The sequence below is a fragment of the Ostrinia furnacalis genome, unplaced genomic scaffold, assembly GCF_004193835.3.
Source record: "Ostrinia furnacalis isolate ACB-3 unplaced genomic scaffold, ASM419383v2 OfSCF6947, whole genome shotgun sequence".
In the NCBI taxonomy this organism is placed as follows: Eukaryota; Metazoa; Arthropoda; class Insecta; order Lepidoptera; family Crambidae; genus Ostrinia; species Ostrinia furnacalis.
In genome coordinates, this window is record NW_021137186.1 from 234274 (window position 1) to 245377 (window position 11104).

The 11104-nt window shown below is 35.9% G+C and overlaps 1 protein-coding gene across 1 annotated transcript in view; it reads right to left on the minus strand.

The window, feature by feature from the left end:
- Positions 1–10856, minus strand: part of LOC114363061 (adenylate cyclase type 2-like) — a 34804-nt gene extending 23948 nt beyond the window's left edge. Inside the window, exons 1-2 of the mRNA XM_028318666.1 lie at positions 10829–10856; positions 8026–8171 (exon numbers count right to left, since the gene is read on the minus strand). Coding sequence (XP_028174467.1) covers positions 8026–8171; positions 10829–10856 — 174 coding nt within the window. The remainder of the gene's footprint in view (positions 1–8025; positions 8172–10828) is intronic.
- Positions 10857–11104: the final 248 nt, after the last annotated feature.

The following is an 11104-nucleotide window of genomic DNA, read 5'->3' on the forward strand; positions in this document are numbered from 1 at the left end:
AAAAAAAAAAAAACCAAAAACAATTACAAAAAGGATTGCTGGCCAAATTGCCAGCAACATAAAAATTTTAATAATTTCATTATTTATTGTCATAGGCAATTAACTCAAAGCCAGGACAAAATCCAAGTTTAATATGCATGATAAAACTTCAAATAGACCTGCATCAAAGGAAATATGGAAAATGCCGTATAGTGTCAGATTTAAAGCGGCAGTCTTTGATCTTTCAGCGTTACAAGATACACAAAGGCAGCAAAATGGCGAAGTGCCGATCGGCTTGTGGGGCTAAGGATGCCACGTTTACAATGGGATTTAACAAACATAAAGATTGGGTTGCACAATCATACGTTAACAAACATAAAAAATCTGTCAAACTCCATACAAAAAATATCAAATCTGAATTGCACCATCTTACTTTAATTTTAACAAACTTTAAAAGTTTTTTAAACTCCACAAAAAAAACAACGTTAAAAGTATGTCAAACTCCACACAAAAACACCGGTTATAGTTATAGTCACGGTTAAAATAAGGTGATTCAACTCAGCCCGAGTGTCGTTATAGTTACGGTTAAAGTTAGGTGGTGCAACTCACCCATATAAAATGCCGACGGAAGAGGTTACAAGTCTGCTGAAATATTGTCAACCAACATGATGGCATCAGATATGACGCAAATTGGATCGGTTAAGAGGTACAAGTTCAAAGCTAACTACACACAGCAGCAGTAGGTGACGTGTTGCTGCGACACTATTTCTATGAAAAACTTCTGTTGTTAGCGACATGTCTGAAAGTATTTCGAAGAAATACACGGAAACCAGTGAGTACTTGTTTTTATTTTACATTATAATTCTAGCCTACAATCATATGAACAAAACTACAAACACAAAATGATTATACACAGCAATAATATAATAATATATAGGTACTTTCTCTCTGTCGGCAAATCCAGAGAAGATCTGACAGCCCTAAGTGAATTATTCAAGCAGCAGTAATCCGTAACCTTAAATCAATTGCCAGCAAGTTTCCCGGAGTGTCCAGGAAGGAACTTAGGGATGAAACATAAGTTAACTTCCTTTCTTCACGCTTGGTCCTTCGAGCCGGATACGTGGAAAGAATTTTTATGGCGTCGAAGATTTAGGTATTTTTTTTAGGTATTAAGATGTAGAAATTGAAGCAAGAGGTGGTAGTCATCCTGTAAGACTGTATTGTTATCGTATTTTATTGTCAAAATCTTTATAAATCGAAGACAAAATACATGAGATCACGCAGTACTACGGGCTCACTACGGTCACAGCTCCAAAAGAATGTCCTAACTTTTGTTTGTTGTTGTATACTGTAGCTAAACCATCTTAGCACTATCTGATAGCGACTATCAAATCCAATTTCCCATAGGTAGAGCTCCTACGACTAAGAGCCCGCTACAAGCATTTCAGAAAGCATAGCCTGCCACTCGGAGGGTTAATCTCAGAGTAACTTCGTTACTGGACGGAGACGACAGGAGACACGATGCATTATTGTATTACCTGGCCCTACGTGGCACATCGTGTGATGCAATATTCAAGGGCATGTTTATTATGATGCTATGTTTATGTGAAGTATAGAGGATTCTCTCACTATAGATTCAAAGATATTTACCGTTGTTAAAGGTAACGTCGTTTTTGGTCTTGGGCTCGTTCTCAGAATCTTGTACAAAGAGGTGGTTACAAAGGTGGCTCTGTATTTTAGTGACCCAAAGGGCTTGTTGTGTAAGGAAGATTGTCATTTTGATGTAGGTATGAAATACTCGTAAAAGGTTTATGCTATAACCATGAGCAATTTACGAAAAATCTAAATTCCTTTAAACTCGTGTTATAGTTCTCATTTTACAAGTCTGGGTAACACCCAACTTACTACTAAACTAATTAGGTACTAACTAGTAAAGTTCAAATGTAAATTAATAAGACATATTCATGAGAACATCGCCATTTCTATCCTTTGCCTTTGCAGGTGGAGGTCATCTTACCACCTGTGGGCACCCAATTTCTACAATTCACCGAACTCTACGTACCTCGTTAGTCACGAACAGAACACAGAATTGGTGAGAACTACGTAACCGGTTAACCAAATCGCCCCCTGAATCCCGTGACACTAGCTCGGATCGTGCTAATGCAATCCACCCGGACACATTAACATGTTAACAAGGACCCTATTCTGCACAACGATATCTATTTTTATCTTTAAACGTCCCTCAATGATGCTAGAGACGGGTGTAGCCATATTGAAGGAGTTTCAGCTTGTTTTCAGTTAAGTTGAAGGCTCCCTAGACAGGCATTATGACGTGGGTCGACGATAATAAGTAATGAATACATAAACTGAACGCTGAAATAACCTGTACAGAGGTGATTGCGGGTTATTATAGGTTTACCTTACGTGCTTTATTAAGGTCATAAAAGCTACTTACTTTCAGCCAATAGTCATTTAACCTAACCTATTCTTAACCCTACCACTTCTTTGGGCCAATAAATGGGCCAGTGCTGAGAAGAAGCAAAACTAGAATTTCAGAATAAATACGTGAATGAGCACATATTGTGTACTTTTGTTATTAATTATTTAATATTGGCCTCAAGAAAGACTGTCACCAAAAAGATCTTGTTTATACTAAAACTTTTTGTTTTTATGTTTTTCTGTATTTTATTTTATTGGTATGTTTAGCTATTAAATTAAGTAATTAATGCTGACTGTAAAACCATGCTTGTACATTTTGCATGGCTCTTCTACTGGAAGCAGTTGACTAGACGACTGCAAAACGATAGCCACAAATAAAAATTTATAAACTCTTAATTAAAAGAAAATCTTTTTACATTATTAAAACTTGGTCCCTCAAGTTCGAGCTTTAAAGCTTTGAACTAATACCGAAAGCTGCTTACGATGCAAAATGAACGTTTAATTCGATGCGACAACTAGTACATAAGTCCTTGCTCTGCTAAGGAGTTTAACTTAAGTTTAATTATTTGTTTATGGTTAAAATTTAATTATCTCATGACTTGGTGACTCTTTAGTCTATGATTGTTAAATTTATTTCTACAGGCTGTGAAAAAGAAATGGAGAGAGCAATTGTTACAGATTAAGAACGAATAAAAATACTTTGTTTTGTCTTTTTTAGGGTTCCGTATTTTACAAGTAGGGTAATATTAAAATGGATTAGTCATTTCCATAACTAAGCTTTTACTATAAACTATTTTTTATTTATTTTTGTCCAAACAAAAACAGAATCATAAAAAACAAATGGAAGAGGATAAGTTAACTGAACTCTTCACTGTTCTCTTCCAACCTCTACTAAAATGGTAAAATGATCTAATCAGTAAAACTAAAAGGAATCCTTATCATCAGAACCAATCTAGTATTTATGCAGACAATGGAATAGAATAAGATGGAAATGAAAAAACTATTTTTAAAAGGATCAAGTTCCGATCAATTTTAATTTAAGATTCAAAGAGAGTTCTAACGTTAAAAAAAAATTAAAACTAAGAATAACTTGCAATCTAGTCAAGCGTGAGACCACTTAAGTACGAAAACATAAAAAGGCGAGCTCAAAGTTGTAGACATTCTATTTTCGTATTTTTTTTATTTTTGCAGCGCTAAATGAATGGGAATTGCAACTTAAACGTTTTAAAGAAGAAACGCAGCGAATATTAATAACTTTTGATCGACTGAAAGACGAGTTGAGTAACTACCAAGAACCTAACTACAAAAATCAAGTTTTATTGCAAAGTTCCTATAGCCACCTTCCGGCTCCATCATCAGATCAGCTCCATGTCATCTTAATAAATATTACATTCTCATCCGACTTACACATGCATGCAAAATTTCAGCTCAAAAGAAACAGGGAAGTAGGTCAATTTTAAGTTGCAAGATTTGACGACTTAAGATGTCAAAGAAAATAAAAGCAATGGCCTAACTACAAAAATATAGAGAATATAGACAAATAAATAAGACGTAGAGAAGCGATCGGAATTGCACCTGTCACCTACGTTACTTTGTCTAAAGCCCCAGGCTCAAAAGCAATAAGCGTCATCCAATAGTAGTTCCTTCCATGCTTTTCTCAATGGTAAAAAAAACCTTCCAGGCCTTTCTAAAGCCCGGTAACACAGTGTACCGTTCAGTGACGGCAGTGACAGCCCTTTGCAGGCCTTTGTACATTTTTGTTCCCTCTCTATTCCTGGTTTTGACGTCTGAAGTACAAAAGATGGGAAACTGTTTCCCACAAAGGCTTTTATTAGACACACTATCGATTACATGTTCATTATAGAGCTAATATAAGTAAAATTTGATCGTTATTCACGACGTATTCATTTCACGAACGGAAAATCTTTTGCCTAAATTGTTTTGTTTTTGTCAATATCAGTTCGTTGCTCCCCACACTTGGCAATCGAAATAGAATGAGCTGACACATTTATTAAATTTTTCAAGGCAAACTTCTTTATTTTAATCCTGAAAACCCAAGAGTAAAGTTGTTTAAATACTACATCCATTCCAAATCCATTTCTTTACAAAATCTATAAGTATTAGGAGAATCGCGTTTTATCAGCTCTATGTTTTTTTTTAATTTGTAGAGTCAACTGTTTTACTGTCTTTCAGGTTTAAGTTTTAACGAACTTAGGGCTGATTTTTCAACGTCAAAAGTTATTCATATTAAACTGAAGAATAAGTTGGCACATGACAGTTTCAGTATGGGAAATATGATTATGAAAGATTTTAACCTCGAAGATTTGGTTGGTAATGAACAAGCAAAACGGCACAATTTAATTATTTAGGGAAGCGACATCTTCCAGACAACCCAGAAGACGGTAGTTAAACAAGACAAGATATTAATTAACGTTAAACTTTAACAAAGACGTAACACATGATATGGGTCACGGCACAGTCTCTTCATTGTTTACGGTGACGCAGCGGTATCGCGTTGCATGTCACAGGGGCATCATGTAAACTTATACTTTGTAGTACAGACACGACATCACATCAAGCTTAGCACTGTGTCATCTTATGTACTTGTAATAAATGCTACTACTCGTACACGGGCTGGAAGACGTAGCGTGGGCAGGCCTTCTACTAAGTGGACCGACGATCTGGTACAGGTCGCGGGAAGAGCCTGGATGCGGGCAGCGCAGGACGTTTTATTGTGGAAAACCTTGGGAGAGGCCTTTGTACAGCAGTGGACGTCATTTGACTGAAACGAACGAACTCGTACACAACTTTAAGACTGAGTTACACCACAGTAACTATAACCCTAACCGGCGTTTTTCGTATGGAGTTTGACAGACTTTTGACGTTTGTTAAAGTTAAAGTAAGATGGAGCAACTTGCATGATAGTACCTATAGTATTACACCCTGCTTATCGAAAGCATACTAGCTTGTTATCTATAATATATAAAGCTCGTTATACATATGTATAGTGTTTACATTAGTTTTATTCAGTGAAATGACTTACAAATATCAAAGCACTGATTTTCAGGAATTAAACCAGCTTACGAGTAGGTACCTATTTCAATCAAAATTTTCGTCATGAAGGCATTCCATAAAGTACATAGTAATTAATCCTCTGGGAATTTATTAATAGCCTCATATCCTACAACATTGTAATATTTTCTAGGTTATTACATATTCGTAGTACAGTCAGCATCAAATAGTTCGTGACACCCAAAGCAGCCAATAAGTTTGGAACACGTCTTTGTTACAATTGGAATAAGGTTGTGTTATCAACTTTTTGTCCACTTTGGGTGTCACCAACTATTTAACTCTGGCTGTACTATCAATAAGCTATTTATATATCAATATATTCCATCTGTGCCGTGTAATATAATCAGTTTAATAAGAAGGCTTCTGGCTTAATAACTACAGCCTGCGGTTTTCACATGATACAGTAAATAATAAATCACCGCCTACTTAAGGAGAAGGCATTTGTCAAAAAACATTTATTATTTTTAGGATTATCTACCAAAATACATCGTTCGTTCGTTTCAGCCAAATGACGTCCACTGCTGGACAAAGGCCTCCCCCAAGAATTTCTATAACGACCGGTCCTGCAAAACACAATACTTGTTTAAAGTTTCAAATCTACTTACTCTATCTGCCTTATTTTTGCTAAATAAAAACTGTAAAATAAGAGACTAATATAGAATTTTCTTTCACAATTTTTCAAGTAGGTAAGTAAATACATATCCTTTTTATAAGGGAAAATAAACAAGTTCAGCGAAAGACGTCTGATTAAAAAACAACCTGCAAAAATTGCATTAAAATTAAACCTTCTTTCACAAAATACAATTTACTCCTTGGAAGGTTTACAAATCTGCATAATCATCCCGTTACAAATTCAAAGTCATTTGTATTACGCCGAATACAAAATACCTGCGATAAAATTAATAAAACCTGGGGTTAATGAGTTCAGAACTTGAGAAGCTGTGCTAATTTTTGAATAAATTATGAAGCTGAAAAGTATTTGTTATTAAAATTCTTCAAATACTAATTGTGGTTTGACCTACAAGTAGGTACCTACATTCTGCTATAAGAAAAATATGTATAAAGCCTAAGACTAGGCGCAGACCACCGATTTTTAGTTGGCCGATAGTTGTGCCCGATTTTAAATTGTATGAAAAATCGGCCAAATCAAATCGGTGTAATGTGCGCACTTCCATACATGCCCAATGCCCATATTGCCCATACTGATCAACTGCCGGACTAAAAATCGATGGTCTGCGCCTAGGCTAATTGTATTAAAAAAACTATTTATAGTATATGAAATATATAACAATTAACTGATTACTGTAATCAATTTGAAAGATTACGTAATGAGGAGTAATGACTCTCAGATTTCTCTTAATTGGAAATTATCTGTATCCTTTTCTACCAACCTTTATAAGATTTTCGCTTTTATAATCTTGGGAAAATTTCAGGATAACGTAAACGTATAGTAATATGAGTTTTCCCCAAGCAGTTTGTTTAACCAGCCCCTTAAACATGGTATAAATTAGATATGATCTTTGTCCCATATTCGACGCGCCTCGCCGCGCTATAAACGGAGGCCCCGGCTTTGCGTGGATTGCCTGGATTAATTAAGCCAGAGCAAACCCCGCTGTAGCACGTTGTCGGTGTGTTTGCTGAGGCAGGATTTCGAGTAATTTATTGGTTGTCTGTACATTATACATACCTACCATAAAATAGCTGTGTGTGAAGGTCACCCTTTTCATTGACATAATCCACCTTATTAATAAAAAGTTACACACTAATTAAGAGTTTAAACTCTGATTTAAAGTGACATTTCCATACTAAACGTCACTTTAAAACAGGATTCAACTATTGTAACTTTTGTTAATAATAAGGGGAATATGTATTAGAATTTTTGTGGAAAATACAGAGTGTCAATTCGTCTGAACCTAAACTGAATGATCAGATCATAGATAGAGTAGAAAGTGTATGTGAAGCTCTATAAACAACTCATAATTTTTAATCCAAGTAATTAAGACTATTACAGTTTGGAAAATGCCTAATTAGGTATAAAGTTGATTTTCCTCGCTAATTTTAATACTATCTTAGGTCCTATTTTGGCTTAAAATGTCTGGTTGTTATTTTAAATTTTAGTACGTATATTTCAATACACACTTAGGACGTTACCGCGTCATTACCGTTATGAGAGTCTTGAGGACTGATAAGATTATGGATGAGATGGAGATAACGAGATATAGATGGGCATACCGCTTAATCAATTCAAAATTCATTCAGATTTCAACTTGCTGTCGATTCTTCCTTTTTATTATGAAAATCTGACGTCAAATATTAGCTTTCATCGTCATCATTTCAGTCAAAAGACGTCCAATTCTGAACATAGACCTCCTAGCCAATGAATATTCAGATATAGATCCAGTTTATTCTGTAACCTATTTATTGACATCGTTTGATAGAGCTCGTGAAGCACTTTTAGGATCAGTAAACAGTTTTTCTGTATAGTTTAGAAATAATCGAGTGAGTTCACTTATCGTTTCCACCCTGTATACTTACTTGAGAGTGGAGTATGCAGACAGCGCACAGCAAGGCGAGACTGCACACCAGTGTGACGCACAGTGCTGATACGAATAATGCATGTTTCAGTCGCACGCAGTACCGACGGTACAGCGCTTCTAGCTCCAACTCTGTGCCCTCTTCCTCTGTGGACAAGAGAAATGAGGTGTCAGACATTTTTTTTGTGCTAGACAAGGCAGGTATTTGACCGCAATCGCACCTGGTGTTAAGTGAGATGCAGTCTAGGATGGTACATATCTGCCCTGTAAGTGCCTATTCACTCTCGCCTTGAAAACGCCCGGATTATAGTGTTCAGGAAATACAGCAGCAGGCAGCGAATTCCAGTCCCTAGCTGTTCGCATATTGTGTGCCACAAAATACCTGATAGACAGATGACCTTATAAAGGATGCAGGAAAGCGCTGAATGCGAGCGCTTCCAACCGGCCTATCTGGAAATATTGAGGGAAACCTACGTTCAGTAGTAACTAAACGTTGGTTACTTAACTAGTCTACCGATGTTAAAATAAATGCAAAGTTGTTAAGTCGCGTCTCGACTTTACTTAGGCTGGGTTGCACCATCTTACTTTAACTTTGACAAACGTCAAAAATCTGTCAAATTCCATACAAAAAACACCGGTTATCGTTACAGTTACTGTTAAAGTAAGGTGGTGCAAGTCAGCCTTAAACTTATTTTGTTTAGTTTTTCACGTATAATGTTTTGAAGTTGTTTAGTAGTCAACCTATTCTAAATGCCGTAATGCCGGATCTTTACTTAATACGATTTCAATTTTCATAGTATTTTTAACGGTAATGGATTAGAAACCAATTAAAAACATCTGACGACGTCTCTTTTCATTAATCATATTAAAAAAGAATGGCTTTTAATTTTAGGCACTATCACAATCACGGAACCACCCCATCAGCTAAATTGCGGCGTCCTTGAAGTCGCCGTTAAAACAATTAGACAAATGAACGTGATAAGTTATACTGCTGGTCGCGGGCAATTAGGGAGCTTGCCTTGTAGCAATCAATGGAGCGAGTCAAGTGGTTTAGTTGATGTAGCGACAGCGGTATCATTTGAAGATTTGACAGACATTTTCATTGGAACTGATTGTTTGTAATAGCTTTGGAATAATAGAGGTGCATCTTGCGGGAGGCAAGGCAAATAAGTAACTGAATGAAGAAGTTTTGTGATGTTGAAAACATTAGATTTCACTGAATGGGATTAAAATATAGACCAAAACTAAAAAGCCGGTGAAGTTATTTTTAAAATTTAAATTACCTACATATTTTCGCGTGGAACTTAAATATAGGCGGTGCCGTGACGTCACGCCACCAGTTCAAGTTTCAATCACAATACTTACCACCCCTAACGCATTGTCAAGAATGACACTATAATGTCAAAGTCTTCTTTTTCTTTTTAAATATGGTCAGGTCTTAGATATGTCAACAAAGGTTACACGATTTTACAAAGAATCTTGAGTGACCCTGGCTGAAAAATTAGAAACAACTAGATTTTTTTTTAAATTGGATCTGTCAACAGCACTGGACCAGACCCCTAGACAAAACGCACTTTTTGATCGAATCGAAAATCGAATCCGTCAAAACTCCATACAAAAAAGGGGCTGTTCGACCACTTTTCGACTGGTTTGCGATTATAATTTGCACTTTGTTTAAACCCACAGGGGTGATTTACTGTTTTTACCACGAATGACTGTCGTGACTACACCGATCAAAATGGCGCGAATATTTGTTATGCGCAACTTTAGGGCCCTGTAACTTTTGTATTTGTAGGAGATTTTTATGATTCTTTCACAATTATTATTAGTGTTACTTATATTTTCAAGAATTATTAAAAGGAAAAAAATTGGAAACTTGTCCATTAGAGGAACGTTAGTTATTGTAATGAATCATTATCCAATAACCTATTTGTATTTAAAAGAGTTTCGTTTCAACCTAATGCCGTCCACTGCTAGAAAAAGGCTCCCCCATTTATTTGTACAACGACAGGTCCTATACGGTTCCTACCCAGGTGTTCCCCGTGACCTTCACAAAATCGTCGATCCACCGAGTGGCCAGTGGGCGAGTGGGAGGCCTAGTGCCTACACTTCGTATTTGTTACTTGAGAACTTTTCGAAATATGTATAAACGGTACATATTTTCAAATAAATTAATCATATAGATTTATTAACAATACTTAGCTTAAAATAATAGCCCGTAACCTCATTGTACAAATAACAAGATGTCTTGTATTTGTAACAAAAGAGTCATAAACCTTTACTCGTGCTTATCTATTAACAAAACCTCGAAGCTGTATGGAGGGTTTATTCCAAACAATCCTGGTTCAGATCCACATTGAGTCCGCCCACACTCGTAAGCGCCTTACTTACCATAATGAGAAGATAAATCTCATTTTGAGTCTAGGGAAATAATTAATTTCTAAAAAGCTTGGCTTAGATAGCTTGCGTAATGTCTGGCCTACACTAACGGGTGGAAAATGGTTTGACTAGGCCGAATCTAAGGCTCTCCTAACTATAACAGTCATTATTAGAGCTTAAAGGACCTCTAAAATGGTTATCTCATATACAGGGTGTTAGGTAAATGGGTATATGAGCCGACACTAGCCCATGTTAACATAGGCATATAAATGGTATGGTAAAATCAGAAAATTGATATCTTCATTTTAATTATTTTTATTTTCATACAAATCGGATTTTAGAAAAAAATTTTTGTGTGAATATTAAAAAAATTAAAATGATCATATATTATCAAATTTCTGACTCACAATAAATTAGATGCATACCTTCTGCGGCTAGTCCTTTCCTTTCCATCCCAGAGCTTGTCTTTCCTTAAAATTGTAACCGCCTGGTGTGCTAATTTGACCCAGGCCTCTCCCTGGCTAGTTTCATATAGTATCGATTCCAAAAGATAATATCGTTCATAAACATTAATGTACTATTACCGTATTAACCATATTGTTCAGTTCCATCTATCAACCTTTTTAATTCCGCGACATTGGTCTGACCTTTAGATTTATTTGTAACGACAACAAACATCACTTTAACAAGATCTTTCCTAT